We start from the raw sequence: 21327 nt of genomic DNA, 5'->3' as shown, positions 1-21327 counted from the left end.
TATCATTGCGTTACCTTGTGAGATTTTGTGCTTATTTGTATTTAAATTGTTTTTTGTACATGGAAGTACGTTAAAATCCCTACGTGAGGTGGAGAGAACTACTCTTACTACTAGAATACCTGAATTTATATATTTTTCATGTTACTAAGTATAGAAAACTGCCGCTCCAGCTATGACGAAAACTTCTTTAGTCGTAATAATACATTTACTTGAGACGTAAAATACCGTCTAATATTAATATTTTACTTTTCTTCTTTCGCAATAATAATAACGGATAAATTTCCACAACAAATGGATATAGAAATATTAAAATAATGCACACTCTGTTTATGTTAATATCTAAAATGATTTGCTTGAGTCTGGACTATGGATTCCCAAACAGGGTTTTAATTCAGACAGGCGCTTCTTCGTAAGACTCATTCGAACTCCTGACACCAACATCCATGTGTATAGATCTCATGTAGATGTAGGATAAAAGCAAGCCGAAGAAGATTAATAAAAATATACGTCGCCATATTGTGTATCGCATTGCTTGGCATGATCTTTGATTTTCATTTTTGTTTATTCAAACAAAATAAGCTTGGGAAATATTTTAAACTTTAATATTTTTGTTATTTATTTATGTACATTTTAAGATATAAGAAAATATGCAGTATTTTCTTCTTATTTATCACATGAATTCAATAAATAAAAATAATCACGCGGGCAAACTTCCGAAATATTTACTTCAATGTCAAGCTATCACTTGCTATCTCAATCTAATCTCAACATAATGTTTAGAAACCAAATATGTATTATACGAGTATATATTTACATATATTGTCTATGTGATGGATGCTTTATCTGTTTTGATAACTACGCCTCCTTTTAAATAAAATGAATACCTTGATTTCGAAAATACTTTCATCGGTAAAGAACGATGCAGATTATAGGTATAAGGTTTTTAGGTTGAATATAGTATTGATTGTGCGCTATACCGCCATTTTCAATAACCGAACGCAATCGCTTTTCTCGATCTATCTCGAATATGGACCAATGAGAACCAAGCTTTTTTGACATGCTTACAAATGAGTTATTTTTATTGGATCATTCTAGTAATTGGATTGAAGATTCAGATTCGGATCGTTTGTTCCAATCGGCTGTTAGGTGTTTGAAACCAATCGAAATTTAGTAGATATCTATTGTAAAGAAGTGGCCAGTGCTCAGTTCTGGCTTCCACGTCATGGAGCTTCAATATTCAGTATTAGTTATTGTTACCATTAGTCTTATAATGTCTGTGTCACCTGTCTCTATCATAACTTCTACTAGCTAGCAGAAATCTTAACGTACATACACTTCATACTCGATGCTTCATGCTTAAGCTTTCATACATAGTCTTGGGCACATACGCAAAAATTGCACCATCATTTCGTCAAAATATGTTAGCATAGCCAATTTTGCCTATTAAATGTAGTGAAGATGCCGCCTCGTTCGATATATTGTACAGTAACATATGTATACAATAATTGTACCTATATGCGTAACATTTTTTACTTTAAATTAATCCATTTAACTATAAGTAATAATTATATGTTTAAAAGTAAATCAATATAAAGTAGCAACTTTGTAAAATGTGATGGGCATTTCATAAAACATTACAGTAACTTACTGAATTTGTGGTTGGATACAAGAAAAATATATCTATTAATGATGCAAGTTTTTATTTGGCTTACGCCTATTGGGTACTTAACTGATAGTCGGATATTATACTTTAATGCATGGTTACGTCAATTAAATGCACTTATATGTCTCTTTTTGATGACATAACATGTTCCATTGTTTCTAAGTGGGCAACATACAACATGAAATGAAAGCACACAGCTGTTTAAATTCCGAAATACGGTTTATCCATCAAACTGAATAAGCTGATAAGATTGTACAAGAATAATAAGTACATAATTACTAATGAATTATGATTTATGATAACATATAGGTAATAAATTATCGTTGAGCTTGATCCAATTAGTACCAACCGCGAATAAAAATATTTATTTATAACTAATTATATTTAAAGATTTAAAAAAAATATTTAATTTAAATAAGTACCCTTTTGAAAGGTCTGCTTAGCATGTTTGATAACAAAATTCAATTGATTATTCTGTATTTTCTAACGGAGGTTACAAACAGTTACGTGTAACCTTTGTTTAGCGCACAAGGCTAAAACTCTGCTTTACTATTGTTCATTGTTTTCGTCAGCAGACAGAACTGTGCCGCATTTGACAACCAATTACGAAGTTAAACGTGACTCGACATTTAGCAACGCAACACCGATTTCTTAATGCTAAATATAAATTACGCCTAAATAATAATAATTGTGCAGACACGTTAATCTAGGTTCTCTAGCCTCTCCAATAGATACCAACTCAACGTTATTTCGCAAGATAACTGCGACCAATCAACAGAGCGAATAATATTCATAATAAGGCTGCGATTATGATGATGTTTTGTCTGAACGATATATGGTTGTTACAAATACTAGCACTAGTTTAGTGATAGAACATGTTAATAATTATGAACGATTGTGTATAGTTTTTGTAAGAACTAGAATCGTATAAATATACGTTATTGTAATTCGTTATCAACGCCATCTATCCTAAAACGTATAACGCCTTTTATGATATAGCTTCAATAATACTCACACGCAACAAAGTCGTTTTACTGGCGTATAAATTCTATTGATCGACGACAGATGGCGTTAGTTGTTATGTTTTGTTATTTCATATTTATTAGATTCGGATATTGAAACTGACTTTTAAATTATATTTTAAAATAGTCGAGGTAAAAAAGAATTGAGATATAATTCTAAATGATCGTCGCTGTTTGTGACAACAAAGATAAAAAAGAAAATTCAATATTACATATGAATTTATTCTGTAAAAATCTCTTTATGGAATGTCGCTAACATTTGACTTTACCTGAATACATTTCCGATTGGACATGTAAATATCCACAGAACTGAACAAACAAACCGATAACTGATAAGGGCTCCTACTGTAATATAATACGTACTATTACTTCAAATAAATCTTATCACCAATACTTACCGAGCGCGGCTTGACAGCGTACTAAGTGTTTTCTGCATTTCAAATAATTATGATTAAAATAATAGCGCTAACTACCCGCAACTTGTAATTATTCCCTCAACGCACACCAATTTTTGAATATTGTTCAAATGTGGAGATGGCACACAATGTGTTTAGTCGAAAGTGTTCGGACTAGTGGTTTTTCGATATCGGTGCAAGCATGGCGAGTGGAAGTGAGGCGCCTGGTCCTTCCTCATCGGTGGCCGAACGCCGGCCGCTCATGTTGGCCCTCAGAGTGCCCAGGAGTTACGGAAGCCTCTTCCCCTATTACAAATTCGTAAGGGACACTGCCAACGAATCATTTCATAACGAGGTACCTATACTGTTACAGTGGTGTTAAGTATAATTAATGGAAGCTATTATTTTATTGCCAGAGTAGTCTCTGGTTTCCCTGGTAGTAGCACTTTAATGTTAGATCATAACGATCCTTAAGACTCACGTGTAATGCGAAACTACGTTTCAAAGGGGATTTTCCTTTCCGTAGTCTGGTATTTCCTTGGTATGTCTAATGAAATTTCTTACATTTAAGTACATTGTTAATTAATTCAAGATACGTAACACTTATACCATTAAAGAATAATATAATACGAAATACTGCCCACTGGGAAAACATGTTTAAATTAATTAATTAACAATATTAATATGAAGCTATAATAATTATTAATTTATATTATTCTTTAAAATTATTTTCTGTACTTACCTATGGTATCGCTCGATCGATATGCTGAGGTCTTATGTAGAAATGGGAGCAGAGTATTAATAATTGTAACATTTCCACAAAGATTACCTATACATATTTACTAAATATTTAGATTGGTATTTCTTATGTTTGTTGACTTTCAATAAAAAAAACTTTGTCCTGGTTTAGAACCTAACAAAACAATAAAAATATTACACCACTAATGTTACACTTACAAGACTCATAAAACATTATTTCGCGGTTATTACTGGCGCGGTTCATAAAGTCATTTTGTACGGTGCGGCGCGGTGTCAGCGCCATCTATAGGAATTCAATAAAAAATTCTAATATTTTGTACAGGGGAAAATTACAGAGATAAAAAGTAGTGATTGTGTTCATTCAAAGCATGCCTTAGATGATGATAGGCCCTGACCTAACTGTTGCCAAATTTCATACAAATTCGTTTAGTTGTTTATGTGTCTACTTCAAACATCCATACATCTAAACATCCAAATATATTCATAAACTTTTGCATTTTTAATATTAGTAAGAGCAAGATAAGATAAATTAACATGCAAACGTTTTACAAACATTCGCATTTTGCTAATATTAGTGAGATAAGGCCTATATTGAGTTTCTATTATCGTATTTTTTTTTATTCTGCACATAGTAGTAAAGAACCTATATATTTTTGTTTTAAAATAGGCGCGAGCAATACCTCGTTTTATAATCAATTTTGGATCAGAACATACCTTGACAGCAATTTTAAAATAATCTTTTTTTATGATTTTTGTATTGTTATTTGCATTGATTTTATTTAAAGTTAGCGAATACGATACATATTATGTGATGTGATGATAATAACATAACCAATTGATGAAATCTGGATTAATAATAACGTGATACAGCAAACATATTATACCTACGCACTTTGCTTGTTGACTTATTGCCTATTGGTTTCGTATGTTTTGTGGTTAAAAATTGTAAAACTGGAAAGTTCCTAGGTTAATTATAAAGTCACCCCATTTTTTTTTATTTCTGGTTACCTACGAAACATACCTGTTTTATCTAATTCTTAGTATTAGAATATAGAATCGGTCGTAGTCTCACCTTATGGCATCATGAGACGGAAATACTAGTGACGAATTGGGGATAATTTTGTTGCACGTCTGTGAATCCCTCTATTGATATAGAGACGATAGTATTTAGCATTTTATTAATAGAAATACATGGAATCATTTAAAATTGCTACCGAAATGGACGAAAATAAATAATCTTAGGTACCTATTTATTATTTAGTAACCGACTTCAAAAATACAAACCGAATGTGTGTTTGTATGTCCGCGATTTTCTCTAAAACTACTGATTTAATTCTGGAATCCACATTATATTACATAGCAGTATACTAATTTTATCATGATTTATTTTTAAGGACACGAATATTTATAGTTTATACCGAAGCGTAGTGGTTCTCTCTTTGATTATCAGATAATCCATTGTTTGTGGTGCTAGTTTGTAACCGTTCTGTTCCAATATAGACATTAGGTAAGCCTTCACAAAACACTATAGGAGTATAAGTAGTCATCAGAAGCTAAACTCAGCTTAGTAATTTTCGTCTTCATACGCGTATCGGATATATCTTATTTTAAAAGTATTTTTCGTTTTAAGTATAAGGTTAAGTTGAATATATTAAGTCGATAGAGGTCAAGTTTCCGTACTGCACTGAGATGCTTCGTGCGGCGTCATTTATAAGGACTTACGGGCAGGTATTACTGTTGCTTTCAAGATTTGATATATAAATATGAATAAATTTAATATTGTTTTTAACGTGCGACTCAGGTATGTGGTATCAGGTATCAGGTATGTGTTGGTGCGTTATTTGTTATGTAAATTATTTTAAAGAGCAATCGTTACATAACAAACGACGTGGATTTTGTCCATATAAGAACAGTATGAATGTAAATATTATTATATTGTTTTTCGTGTTGTGTATCTAAAAGCCGGAACACTTATAGAATTACTCAGTTCAGAGTGCGTCGTTAGTTGTATCTATTTTCTCAGAATTCGCTTGACGCAAAGGACTTAAAAATTAGCAAATGCGTCGTTTACCTTAATGTAATTATTAAAAGATAATTTTGTGACGTTGCTATTGTTAAATGGGGATTAACAAAAACCTATAGTTGAAATAGATATAGCTTCACAGAGCCTTAGACGCAGAACTAATTGTAAATACCAAAGTCTTTTTTTTAATTCTTTTTTTTTATAATTTATAACTAATTGTCCCAAATGACCTAAAAATATTTTTTAATTAAAACAGGAATGATTATCTCTAACAAAATGTTAGATGTCATAATCATACCTGTTCAGATACACCAGCGACCATGTAAGATATACCAAGATTGAGTCATATTTATTGAGCTAGAAAAAATGTAGCAGAAACGTACGTCATAAAATATTTATATTTTTTTCCTTATACCCATAGGTGTAATCGTTAAACACTGATACATAAAAACTAGGTTTCTTACGATATTGGCCATGACGAAATTCAAGCTGAGGGAGGCTTATGTTATGAGGTTAATTTAATTGTTAAGTATATACTTTTTAAATAAATAAATAATGCCTTTACATACCCTCCAAAATATGCAGAGATATCTAGCTGTTCAGGCTCTTGTACGCGCGATTCGCAAGATCCATCGCTTAGCAAACTGTTGTGATTCTGTACTTGAAATGTGAATAATGTAAAGTCTAATATTAGTATAATATTATTATTATGATTTCCGCTTATTAAGAGACTCAAAATATAGCGCTCTTGATTACACCCTACACAGGATTCGTATGAAGTATCAGTATGCAGAACTCAATAATGTAGGTGTGATCTTAGGGTATATTGATAACAGTACCCCAGCAAGTAGGTAGACCGGCCAATATATCACCTGATAGTGAGTGAGCTCCGTCAGCGACAAAGGCCGCCATAGTTCATACTACCATACGATCAAATTGTATTCTTCAATAATCCAAGATAATGTACGAAAGATTAGATTTTAGGCTTAAATATGGTTTAATTGTTTTTCAATACCTGATCCCAAAGCTAAGATGCGTTTGGGCAAGGAATAACAAGTACTCTATACAAAACATAATATTAGGTCAGTCCGTCGACCTCTAACCCGTCCATCGGTTCTTGGTAACTTTACCAAAAACCAGTTCAGTCATCGAAATACAGTATTCAGTTAATCCGATACTCATATGGTTCAGGACATTTCATTCACCACCACAGCATCAATAGGGCTGTGTACTCGTAAACTAACTAGACTTGTATGTGAGATATTGTTTTCATCTTAAATCAATATGATATGATCTCTATTACCTAGAGCTGATGTTAAAAATATTTAGTAATATGGAAAAAAATCGTATCTTGGCCAAGAAAATAAAAGACCTGCTTTAGAAGTGCAATTTTTAGATTTTCGTTGTTGACGTTGTTAGTACAAGAAATTAGATGCATATTTTACCACAACATGGCGAGGATTTTTATTTTTTTGTCTAGGCTATAAACTCATATGATATATCGCTACATACTACGGATGCTAGGGTAATTAATTATCTCTAATCCCCAATAGAATGTACAATAATTTCAAGATAGCACGTGTTACCTCCATCTCCTTAAAATGAAACAACATTGTATCTTCTATAATTATTTCTTTCTTCCTTCGTCATAACTCCAGCAAATTAAATACCATATATAAATATATGGATATAATAAATAATAGAATCTCATCCGAGTTAACATTTTTAACGACGTCCACCTAAGGAGAAGGTATATCAAGCTTTGCTCGATTAATTTGAAAAATTGCAATAAAACGTAAAAACCTTAATTGTTTTACCGACGTATGTATATAAAAGAAACAAACATAAATTAAGATTAGGACTAATTCGAATGGCGCTATAAAGTTATAATAAAACCACATAAACTAGTCAAATATAGGTATGCCTCCATAAGAAATAGTGAGGTAATATGGAAAAAATGTATGGAAACATAATATAGTAAAATAAAATTCTTTTTTGTTTATTTACTTACCAGGAATTCAAATTACTGACATGACTTATTTAGATTGAAACGTATTGTCTTCGTAACAAACCTATTAGACAAACTGTGCCGCGGGCAGTAGGAACCACCTGGAAAACACGTATACCCAACTACAAAGTACATATAGATAAATTTAGTACCTACTTCATTTTGTAATGGTATGCTGTGAATGTTTAATTTCCTCTTATTTATTTTGAAATGAACTTTCAGAAGACAACTAACTCTTGTTAAACATCCACAAGGCAACGGGGATTTTATTTTACAATAAAGGTCAATAACCAGTCTCGTAAACATTTTGCAAATGTTAAAATAAAAAAATGCTTTTAAAACGTTTAATGTATTACACGAAAAAAATATCTTTTAATTGATAATTATTCGAATTCGTCTCGGTTAAGATTATAATTCATTGTTCAAGAAATTATTTATTGCTTTTAAATTATTTGTACTCGTTGTCCAGTTTAAATACTCTCGAAATTAATGTTGGCAGGCTGGAATCCTGTAACCCCGTTAATCTTTTTATTCCACTTGGGTTGCGGATCTTCACCTCGGCCACAATCTTATTGCTCGTAGCAGATAAACAAGTGCGATATAGTGCAGACCGGTTGTATTTGAATAAATCATACACAATGTTAATACATTCTATTATATTTGTAACAGTAAAGTTTTTATTTTATGCTCTCTGTATGAAATTTCTTTGAAGCTTTAGTGTTATTTCTATCAATAATATCAAAGAGAAAGCTTTGACGCACTTTGCTTACAATAGCACAAGCAATAGTCATAATTATGATTAAAAAACCTATTACTGTCTAGCGGACAGGTCAAGCGTACGTCGTTATCATGATGGATGTTTAAGTTAAAGTTAAAGCATCAAACACAAAATGGTGGTGGTGCGGCGGGGGGGATCGGCACAAGTGACCTCACGGCGTCCACACTGTCTGATCGGACACCGCGCGATATGCTGCCCCCGAAGCGAGCCGCTCACCGTTCCGCCTCCGCGATCTTCAAACGCATCTCCTTGCGAACGTACAGCACTTACTCTCTTGTACGTATTAACTGCACGCGTTCATTCATTGCGACCGCCCTCCTCCCGCCCAGCGTCAACCGCGCCACACTCTAAATAGTAACCGCCCAGCGCGGGCCGCGTCGTCGTGCTGCTCGTATCGCACTCGATTCGTCACATTCACCAATCTATAACAGGAACCACTCGCGCGTGTTGTTTTGTTATGCGAGTAGTTGAGACACCATGTCCCTCCCGCCGCACTTTCCAGATTCTAAGACCGACACTAATGAGTATGTGCATATACGTTGTCTTATCGCGAATATACATAGACCAAAGAATGTGTCCAGGCCACCTACTATGCCCATGGAGAAAGGGCCTCCACTAGAAATCGTGCGGGAATCTCCAACGTCTTCGGATACGGAAAGAAGTTGTACAGAGTCGGAGAAATCGGAAATTAGTTGCACGGAAGAAGTGACACCACCGCAGCGCGCTAAGAGTAACAGCTTCGCAGGTTCCATGCTGGCACCCCCGATGCAGCATAAACGACGGCGGCCATCCATCCTGCACCTGCAGATTGGTGGAAACACAGAAGTGCAGGGTCCGTTATCGGCCGGCTCTCACTTGAACGTGCCCAGGTTCACAGTGACGGCACCACCTGGCGAGCAACGTCGATTCAGCCATGGCTTCGCAGCTTTCCATAGTTTCGCCCTGCGTCGACACTCCAATACGGTCTGCGTAGTGATGCTACGTGTGTGAATATAATGTGTTTTGTGTGCTTTTTCTATTATTAACAAGGTTTTTATTTTTATTCTTAAGAGTGACTATTGCATGATTAATTTTAATATAAATAAGAATATAACTTACAATCGTTTGTGCCATATAAAAAAGATTTTGAAGTTCACGGAAACTGCTTACTTTTTTCGAGTAACGTATTAGGGCAACGTGGTGTTTACGATTATTGAAATAATATTTGAATAAAGCACGCTTTTAAACTTTAAAATCTGCAAAACAACGTAGGAACTCAGTTTGGTAATTGTCGTAATGAATTTACCATCGGGTCATTAGTGTATAGTGTTAGCTTTTTTGTAAATGTCATAACAGTCGTTTACAAAGAGTTGGAAAGAATTTATTGACGACAAACACGTATGTATAACTAGGCTGAAATGTTCAGCGCGAAGCGACGCGACGTTTGTTTACCATGCAATAAATAATCGCGTACATTTGCCTAATTATGTAAAATTTTATATACCATTTTATTAAATGCGTGCAACAATGTATAGTTTATTGGGCTACCTTGTGATATCCGTTATCATTATATCTATAAACTATACATTATTATGTTCAGTACATGCTGTGAACTGTGCCGTGCAAACGTTTACTTGTTCTTGCGTATCTCGAGTGTATTATACAGATTCTTTGGCGTTTGTTAAGCTATAGAGAGTAAGATTCCGTCAGCAGTACGTAAGAAATCTATGGTAGTGACTAGTGGGTAACGCCATGCTGCGTTGGAATTTACACGTTGCCGAGGTGTTTAATGTTTTGTTTGAAATAAATAAAAACATCATATTTTTGCGTTATCGATATAACAATTAGAAGTAAATACGATATGAGGTGCAAAACAACATTATTAATCTAGTAACGTTAGTTTGTCTAAACAAACGTAAAGTTTTAAAAATATGTAATTTTTAAAGCTTGGCATCATTTTCATTCTGTGAATTGAATAGGTGCATAACATTATTTAATTTGTCATTAATTCATACTTACTGAATTGAGACAGTCTTCCTTTGTCCGATTGATTCTATATTGTTGAGTTGTTTTGATACGAATGTGCTATGCATGTTTATTCATTTGTGTTATTAATTAATTTTAATATGCAAATAAGCCTGCGCGCCAACTGAACGAGACTAGCTTACTAGAACTAGTCGCTGCAAAATGCGCGCGCAAGTGAACTTTCACGCGATTCTAATTACAATGTAATATAAGTGCATTAAAATATTATTTAACCGTATCTTCAATTGACATGTTATTGAGAGGTATATGTGTATAGCGCAATAGTGCATATATTGTAATTACCTATGTATTTTATTCACACTTTAAAGTTAAATTTTGATATTAACCTACAGTCAGAAGTTTAGTGTTTTTTATAGTAAAAGTAAATATAATGTATTTTACAAAGTTATTTGAGCGACTTAAAAATCGTGGTATGGTTTTGAATGACAACGCTTGCAATCGCACGCTGTTTAAAATGCGTTGGTGGTTGAAAATGAATGCGTGTGTAATGAACATGGCTTAAAAGTGTTACAAATAATTATCCCAAGAATTCAACGCATTATTTAGACTTCTAAAAATTTACAGACTTTTTTCAAAATTCCTATACAAAAAAAAATATATTTAGGACGAGTGGATTTATTATTAACACGCTGCTTCAAAATCTGTCTGAAAACCAAACCTGTTTGTATTCGACTATGGTTCATATTGTCATTGATGAGTTTGTTTCTGTGCAGAGTCTTCACCGCAGCGAGTCGATGATTTCGCTCGCGTGCTTCAGGACCCTCTACCAGTTGGTGCACAATGAGAATACCGATGAACTGCAGCAGTACCTCGTCAACAACAAAAATGCCAATATCGACGATAGAGATGAGGTATGTTTTCCAATAAATTTGATAATATTTTTTGTCAGTTGATTCTTAGTTGTTTTTAATTGAATTAGAAGTAATGTGTTGATTTTAGGAAAATATAAAAAAGGTATACCTAAAGTAAGATGATGTATTTTATATCAGATCGATAATGTTATATTTCCGTAGAGCGAGCCATTTTACTTCTAGGGAAACTAATAAAATATCATACGAACTAAAAACTGGAAATTGAATTTAATTGAACAGTTTATTCGTCGGAATCCGAATATTATGCACACAATAACAGTAAAAACTGCGTTATAAACAATTAAGTACTTTTCCTGTTTACAACTGTACTTTCTGCAAAAAACGATATCTTGATTATAATGGATACTGGCTTAACATTTAATTTGAATATAAAATATTTTGTGTAATACTAACCTCCTTAGTATTAAAATATGTTGAATCATTTTGAGTCCTTTATAAATTACAAGTAAAAAAAGGTTGAGGTCGTTTTGTACCTTATTGGACAATAACATTAATATTATTTTGAATTTTCCGTACTCAATGCAAAAACGAAACAATACTGAAACTTCGGAGGGTTACTATACCCTACGCTCAAAGATTCCTTCACTTTTTAATGAGTTTTTTAATTAATAATTGTTTTATCCATTTGCTATTATAATGAAGTCTTTATTATTTTTAAAATTCTTGATTAAGATTCAAAATAATACACACATACAATATAAAACAAAACATTTCTAAGTCTATTATACAATTGCTATCGATTTAGACTCATTTATGTATGAATTTAAAGATGAAATTTTGGATTTTCGTTGTATTCCAATTTACATAAATTGTGAGGAAAATTTTTTCCATCGTCGAAACTGCGTAGGGTTCATAAAAAACTTCATAAAATGACTTTTAATCTTATCATTTTTATACTGTTCCGTGATACCGTTGTAAATATTTTGTATTATCTGGTATTTTTATTAAAAACAAATTAACTTCGCGTAGTAATATCATTATTCATTAGTAACAAAACACCTTGTTGATAACAACTTAGATTATTTTAGAAAATAAACTTTTTAATTCCAGATACCTTTAGAACAAGATTGTTATTACTTGAGATTCAAGACTGTTACCTAACAATATTATAAAATCTTACGCCTAGTTTAATTGCTAGGTTTGGACGTGTCCAGCTGAGACTAGTTAATTGTTTTAGACTTTTTGGAATAAGGTAGAGGTCTCCAAACCTTTTTTGTTCTCATAGACTCCTTTCGCGATTTTGCTGGATGCGATGGAGCTATGTTTTTTAAGTTTTGCAGAGAAACTGCATAACAACAACCGATCAGCCATCGTGGGGGGTTATGTTGGGGTCACCGTTCCTCATACGATCCCTATCAATATCATCTGCCTACACTGATAGGTGAAGTCAAGCCAACATTTTAGTACTTTACATACATTGTCGTGGATTCCAATTTTTGGTCACGCCAACGTGGACCACCGTCAAGCTTTCAAGACTAGCACGAACTTCTGTAATAAAGATGACAAAAAAGGACAACACGTAAAAGACCCTTGTATAAAAACAAGCATCGAAATCTGTCGAAGAATAAAGCTCATTTTAAAATTTAAAATATTGGCAAGATCACGTTCGGCGCGTGGTAGGAACATCTTGCTACCATCACATGTTCACCGTAGCGGCCCAGTGAGGTCACAGTGTGAATCACGAACGCTCTACCTGACATTCGACAACAGAATCTCTTTCAAAAGTTTAGAAATATTTAGCACATATTTATTTTTAACACGAATTTGAAATAATGCTTTCCGTTTAAGATTTTCGTTAAGGTAGACCTTGAATAAAATTGATGGAATTAAATCGCGTTTACTCAATCAAGATTTAAAGTAGGTATGTTCAATAAAGTCAAACGGTGATAACAGTCGGTTGCAAACGCTTTGTCACTTGTTATTTAAGTTGGTGTACTGGGTGGTATCGAGACCGATTCATAGAAATCTATCACTATATGTACGATATTTCTACGATTTTATTTATTATGATAAGCTTTCTTAGAAATAAATCCCTGCACACAATATTTTTTTTAATATAAAAACAAAACATTGAACGTTGAAAATATGCAACTCGTAGTTATTCTGCCGAGCACTTTATAATTGTATCATGTGTTGATTTCTTATTCCAAGAAATTAAGGAAGTTCATTTGTAAATAACATAGTCGACGCAACTTTGTTGTGAGCGCCGATCGTTAGTGGATATATTTTGATGGCGCCTTATCGAATAATACTGATGTAGAAGTCGTACAGTTAGCCATCAAAATAACTGACTCAATATTTTAAATACATCATTTATGGTGAACAATGGTAACACCTCAGCGCAGCAATGAATTAAAACTCACTTTAGAATTTGAAAGCCGCACTTTTTAACTTTATTATATTTTGATTATTCCGGGCCTATACGTTTCTCTCTATTTACCTTTTCCATATCGCAATAGGTTATTTTTAAAAGCTTTTATGTCACTAGTAGAAATTACTTTTTGGTAGAATGTCGTCCATTTTCACCACATATCTCTCATGTTTAAAAAAAACTTAATGAATTTATAGCAAATAGTAAAAACAATACTGAAAGTAATCCAGAATTGGCTGTTATTTGTAGATTATACACCGATTACAGTTCTGTTGCATGGTCTTACGCATTTGATGCTTCTATACTAAACTATGTAATACAACTTGACAGAGGCAGTTCACTCTTGCTTCCAAAGAGCATGATCTAAATAATATGTTTTGTCCACAGAATGGCACAACGGTACTTATGTGTGCAGCCGAAACCGGTCGCATTGCAGCGCTGCGATTGTTGCTGGGCGCGGGCGCAGACGCGTGCGCAGCCGATGCGGACGGATGGACGCCCCTGGCCTTCGCCGCCCGTGGCGGTCATCTCAACGTCGCTAAAGAACTCTTGGATGCTGGCGCGCGAGTAGACTCTAGAGACTGTGTAAGTTCCTATTAAAATAATGATTGATTTTAGGAGTTGTCGCCTTAGATATTCGAGATACCGGAGGTATTACTTTAGCAGACGCTAGACGGTAAGTCTTTGGTCTTGGGTCTAGTAATCGTAAAACATATTTATATACATGACATTTCTTATTCATTTGACCTACCTTTGAGTTGCTGCATACTTTTTCTCTTTTGATATATTTTGGAAAGACGAGCAAGCAATTTATATATGCTTGTAGCTTGTGAAATATATGAACTTAGATTAGTTTTATACATAGAGAGTCTACACTGGTAGATGTAATTTATAGAGATCGTAGTAGAATCTTTTAAAGATATTTAATTGTTTACCGCGATAGACCTTTCAATGTCGTTTCAGTCTGTATTTACACTGTTATTCTGAACTTACACAATACTATAAAATCCGTTGCCAGTAATTTATCTCTTCAAGTTTTTGCCAGAAATAATTTGAATAGACAAAACGTAATCACGGGTTTCGCCCGTGTTTGACTCTTAAACCTAATAATGTTACATTTTCATTATATGTGGAATATTTGTGGGACAGATGATTTCCGCGATTCATTTACATGACAAATGTGCATCGTGGCGTGGCAACCATTCAACATGAATCACGTGTAAAAATAAATTAATTAAATAGACTAATATTATTAACACAAAACCATGCCCACGCAACTAGTTGGGTGCTCCATACTTTACGTGTGATGGATAAAATTGAAATATTTATGTGATATTTTTTTTCTACGGTTTACATCTTTATTATTTGTTTAATTAATTTTTTTATTGGCGGAATACATTTCTCGTGTTTTATAAAAATTCTTAAAATTTTTAGTACGTATCCACATATCCATGTAAAAATGCAACATTATGAACCTTACGTTGACAATATACCAGAGCCCAAAAATTAAACTGGACTACGTACTCAAAATAAGTGTATTTATACTTGACGTGGAGCCGTGCCAAGATGTCACTGACATCCACATACTGTAATCTGACTAAAATATAATTGCATCAACTCGTCTAGGTACGCCCGTTACAATATTGTCTCGTAAACAATTAGGCTCGTCGTATGTGTAATTTTGGTTGACGACGCTAATTATTGCTATCATTAAGTGTCTTGTAAATGAAATATTATGTAGTTCGCTCAACGATGTGCGAGCTCTGGGTTCTTCGAAGATTTTAACATGATAAGAAAACGTGAGTATCCAAAGAAACTAATTTCTCAACGACGTTCACGGTGCAGTTAAACAGGTTCTTACAGTAAGTATCTCTTACTGGGAGTTATATAAATAGATCAGTCCTGTTTCAAACCTGTCTATTGACATTAATGTGTTGTAACATTAAGGGAGACGCATACTTATCCCTCGCCACAAGATGGACGCTGTCGTGTGTCAAAACAGAATATTGAACGGAGAGAATGAAGCATTTTATATACATTGTTGTCCTTTGTTCTTAGACTTGAATTTTGAATCAATATGATGATCACGAAGTTTTCTGTACAAAATGCACTGTGTGTCACATTGATTTAGTCCATTTTTCATTACTCCATTTCTGTGGCGGAGCTGAACTGATATTGGGGCAGTAAGTGTGCGTCGACACTAATAACCACCGTGGGTGTTGATGTGTAGGGAATGTGTGTTCGACTGCGTAAATATTGGAAGGGCTTTTGTCATTTGTAGAGTTGTACGCATAACCGTTAGAATGCGTTTGATGTATGAGAATATATTTTTGTTTGTGGCTAAATCGGTAATGGGGTCATGATTTACGCAATTAGTGCGTTGACGTATTCGCTAACCGTAGTGACTTTACGTTTATTAGAATAATTTATGTGCCAACTGAATGCTCACATCAAAATACATCGTTTTCTTAAAGTAAATATGCTTACTATGTTAATATATCAGGGAATTTACTATATTATTTTTAACGAGACATAGTAATATATTTAAATTGCAATCCATACTCTAATAAAAAACGAATTATTAAATTAACCAAAAATTAGTATTATGTATATAAACATATATAATTGTCACCAGGGAGGATGGACGCCTCTGATGTGGGCCTCGTACAAGGGGCACGAGGATGTGGTGGCCCTGCTGCTGGAGAAAGGCGCCGATGTGCATGCGCACGGCAACTACAACATCAAGTACGACACATTTATATGCTAAAACTGGCCTGGTATATATTGTGCTACTGCCCGTACCAAAGATTCCAATACCAAGCCGGTATACTATTACAACCATGGCGTGAAAATACAAAAGATGGAGTAGGAATTAGAAAAAATGTAACAGTTATATTTTATTTTATTTGTGGCAATTGTTCTTAATTTACGTTTGTAAGCAGACATTTTTATTAGACTTTAAATGAGAGGCGGCCTTAGGGGCAAGGGCTGAAACGGGCAGCGCCCGGCGCGGCGCCTCGCACTTACAGGGGCCTCGCGCGGTGTCTTGGAGGACCTTTTTTATGATCTTAGCGATGAACTGTTTAAACCGGGGAACTGTTTTTGTTCCGCCAGGGACCTCGCCTCGTTTTTTATTCTCTACCCGGAGCCTCGTGTTGGTTAATTCCGCCACTGCTTTAAATACAGTCCTTATATTTCAAGTTTCAACGAATTCAAAAAAAATAATTGAAACATGCCTATAATTGAAAGATTTTGATTGATTTTTCGTGTATCTATCATCATAATCAAAACGTTGATTCGTCATAGTTTTTGCGGATACATTAAATTTCTTACGCTGGCACGTGTGGCTCGGTCACGTTTGTGAAGTCAATCCTGTTATTTCGATTTACGATAATACCTTATTGTAGTATTGATGAGGGGCATTGTACATGTTATAGCTATGTCCTCATAAATTGGCCACACAAGGCAAACTGGTTCGCGGTACAACTTTAAAAAATTAGGACGCATTAATTTTTTTACTACGTGTTTCCTTATTTATAAAAAATCGAATGTCGTTCATGATATGTTAATGATTTTAATTTATTCTTATTAAGTAGGTGCATACAGTGTTGTATTTTTATTTGTCATCATATATCATAATGTTTACTCGCAAAATAAAGCACAACGATTAGCCATTACGCAAATAAGGTTTGTATCCTGTGAAATATTCAAGATTATTTGAATGACATAAAGTTTTGCAAATTTAATGTAAAGTGCCATATGTATAGCAGGAAAATAATTATTTTTGTAGTAGATTTAAAATAAAAACGCTAAATATTAAAGTACTTAGTAAAGGTATTGTGAGGTGATTTTATCCTTAAGCATCGATTAACCTGCTAGTTATTCATGCTCGTTTCACCGTTTACATATGTTTGATAATTTTACGTATCTTGATTATAGGTATTCTGACACGATTTACCTCCGTTTTTTGACATACTTAATTTTATTTGTGATGTATTATCGTTCGCAATACATCATTTATATTATACTTTAATACAATACTAAACTTCAAACTAATAAGTTATTTAAAATTAACTGATTAAATCTCTAATGAGACTGACTATTATTTATATAGACAAAAAGATAACATAATAAGTTTTGTATATAAACATATAATATACAAAAGACAAATTGTTCGCTTCTACTTTAAATGCCTTAATTAGACAAATGATGTAGTTTGATTTGTTTATTCTCGGGGCCGGGTCGGAGATTATATTGAGACTGTCATAAAAACTGCCGTTCGGGTCTTTCAAGGAAAGGCCTATTCCTTCTTTAGAGATCAGCAAGACATCGATCTTGTCATCATTTACAATACAGGGTACCCACTTGTTTGTTAACGACTTCTGAAAAATATTTATGTATTTTATAAATGGGTGCGTATAGGTCAATAATTAAAAAAATCTAACGTATAGGTCAATAATTAAAAAAAATTAAAAAATCTAATATATATTTTTACTTTTACTCGGATTAATTGCTTTTGAAACTTGATTAATCTACGTTAATAAAAATACAATCAATTGTCGGCGCAATCATCAAAACTTAATCGTCGTCTCCGAGCTTATTAGTGAATTGTTGCACTGTACTATAATCCAAAAAGATATGAATTGAATAAGTACCCTACTATTAGAAATCAAGAATTTATCAGATGATCTTATAAATGCTAAACTTGTTTTTATAATATACTTACCTAAACACCCTCTTTTCGGTTTAAAAAAAAACTTTTCAAACACGTCCATTTATTTAGACTACCATCGCTTCGATCTCATTCGACGCAAACAAAGATAAAGCGGGCAAAATTATCACATTCAACACGAATTTTTGTGTACCTAATACCTATCTGATATTGAGAATAAAAATAAATCGTACAGTGGTTATGGAAGAGGTACATCACACACCCTAACTCTAACTTAGTCATTTTAAAGATGAAGGAATGTCCTTGTGTGAAAGCAGCGTGTATGTGCAGTTCTCTGGTGTGGGCGGCGGGGCGCAAGCACAGCGGCGTGGTGTTGCGCCTGCTGGCGGCGGGCGCGCGCGCCAACTCGTGCGACAAGTACGCCACCTCCGCGCTCACGTGGGCCGCGCGCGCCGGCGACACCGCCGCCTGCGCCGCGCTGCTGCGCGCCGGCGCCGACCCCAACACCGCCGGCATGTACTGCTGGACGCCGCTGCTGCAGGCCACGCAGGGTCAGTTACCACTACATGTTATGCAAGTTATTTTCATCAAGCGGTTCTGAATCTTGCAATTATAATAACGATGTTGTATTTCCAGTGCTTTAACTAGACTTCAGTCATACAGACAGTATGCGTCGCTGGGTTAAAGAATTTTTATGTTGTGCACTCATAACGTTATGTTTATGATTAATGGTCTATTTAGATACTTAAGTACATACCTACTTCATATTATCTACAATAGGTAACCACTTCGAGATCGTCCAAATGTTGTTGGAACACAAGCCGAACGTAAACGCGTTGGACAAGGACGGTTATACTGCGTTGGCCATCGCTTGCAAGGAGGGTTACTATGACATCGCTTTAGCCCTTATCAACTCCGGCGCTTACATCAATGTGCAGGTAAATTCATTTACTTATTTCGTCAACTGAAACAATATTAAATTGGCACAATTGAATATGTTCTTGTGATTTACAAATTATTTTGCTTATAAATCCAATTCTTACTTTCTTTTGGGTGACTAACATTTTAATTTTCCCTTTATTTATGTTGCTGTTAGAAAGCAAGTTTGACCTGCAATAACGACATTCTAAATTTTATTGTTTTTGACACCGTTTCTTTCTATAATATCATCTATACTTATCTATACTACTATAAAAAGCTGAAGAGTTTGTTTGTTTGTTTGTTTGAACGCGCTAATCTCAAAAAATATTTTTGCATTGGATAGCCCTTTGTTCGTGGAGTGCTATAGGCTATATATCATCATGCTATACCTAATAGGAGCGGAGCAGTAATGGCTAATCTCAGGAACTACCGGTCCAAACTGAAAAAATATTTTTGCGTTGGATAGCCCTTTGTTCCTGGAGTGCTATAGGCTCTATATCATCACGTTATGACCAATAGGAGCGGAGCAGTAATGAAACATGTTGCAAAAACGGGGAAAATTATTAGTTTTGAGAGCTTCCGTTGCCTGCGCTGCGTAAACGGTTAAAGTTATGCAACAATGATGTATGACGGGATTGTTCCACTTAAAAAGTTCTAAAAAATATATTATAAAACAAAGTCCCCCGCTGCATCTGTCTGCCTGAACGTGTTAAACTCAAAAACTACCCAACGTATTAAGATGAAATTTGGTTTGGAGACAGTTTGAGACCCTGGGAAAAACATAGGCTCCCGGGAAACTACTACTTTTATAACAGAAAACTTTAGCCTGAAAAACTTTATAACGCGGGCGGAGAGGCGGGCAAAAGCTAGTATATAATAAAATCTTAGATTTTCCGTGTCTGTACATTAAATATATTTATTAGAAAAAACCGTTAAGATGCAAGGAGAAGGTAATCATAAATAAAAATCGGTAAAGCTGCGTTCTTAGTAGATGCAAGCACAATGCCGTTTGGACCTGTTGAATAGTGTCCGACATGACAGCGACAAAGAAACGGTACGCGGGGAAGTCCGAGCCGCCGCACAATCGCTGTCAACACGCTTCCCCGTCGCATCCGCCCCGCTCGCGCTTCCATAACGCGGCCAAATGGCAATCAAACTTAACAATAACTATAGCTTGATCAATACGGGTAATTCCAATCTATTGGTAATATTTGCCGTCACATTGTGAAAAAAAGAATACTCTACATAAAAACCAGTCCGTTATTTTAATGACATTTTATAATGTATAATAATGACTAGACTGGACATCTGACAATAAGTTTCGATACACATAATTATTTCGCACAAAAAATATGTTTGACTATTAGTTTTTGCTAGGCCAGTCTGAATTCGCTAGTCTAAAATGACAGCGACGATACCCTGCACTCCTATTTGATTGGAATTAAAAGTCGCTGACCTCTCTTATCGTGTTTCAATAAAGCATCCTACATTGTGTGATTAGATTGCTTTTTTCTAGGCACACTTTCATAAATTAGTTTCCTGTGTTGCTAACATACAATATGAATAGTATGGCAATACACTTATAAGGTAGTCGTTTATTCCTATATCGTACCTATATTCATAGTTAATCTACCGAGTGACTTTTTTTCATTGTTTCTAATGTTTACTAATAAAAATCTAAAAAAAGTTCAAGAAAGTTTACGTGCAATAATTGTATATTGAAAATTTTCTTCTCTTCACCACATTTTACATAGTAAATCAAATTTTAGCCATTATTAACTTTTTCACATATTAAACCTAACTAACTCCTTTTCAAAT

The 21327-nt window shown here is 34.3% G+C and overlaps 1 protein-coding gene across 8 annotated transcripts in view; it reads left to right on the top strand.

The window, feature by feature from the left end:
• Window positions 1–21327, top strand: part of LOC115454736 (kinase D-interacting substrate of 220 kDa) — a 49568-nt gene that overhangs the window by 12317 nt on the left and 15924 nt on the right. For 2 of the 8 annotated variants that reach the window (XM_037439502.1, XM_037439501.1), the window contains exons 1-6: window positions 9111–9611; window positions 11387–11524; window positions 14304–14501; window positions 16552–16661; window positions 18919–19139; window positions 19369–19526. In XM_037439502.1, coding sequence (XP_037295399.1) covers window positions 9126–9611; window positions 11387–11524; window positions 14304–14501; window positions 16552–16661; window positions 18919–19139; window positions 19369–19526 — 1311 coding nt within the window. In that variant the 5' untranslated portion in view covers window positions 9111–9125. Of the gene's footprint in view, window positions 1–3074; window positions 3436–5453; window positions 5568–8822; window positions 8925–9110; window positions 9612–10221; window positions 10410–11386; window positions 11525–14303; window positions 14502–16551; window positions 16662–18918; window positions 19140–19368; window positions 19527–21327 lie in introns of those variants that run through there. The other 6 variants (XM_037439508.1, XM_037439503.1, XM_037439505.1 and 3 more) reach the window with 5 other exon arrangements.

This window comes from Manduca sexta, chromosome 17 (genome assembly GCF_014839805.1).
Source record: "Manduca sexta isolate Smith_Timp_Sample1 chromosome 17, JHU_Msex_v1.0, whole genome shotgun sequence".
Classification (NCBI taxonomy): domain Eukaryota; kingdom Metazoa; phylum Arthropoda; class Insecta; order Lepidoptera; family Sphingidae; genus Manduca; species Manduca sexta.
The sequence above is the reverse complement of the archived record's forward strand: the minus strand, read 5'-3'. Positions and strand labels throughout refer to the sequence as shown.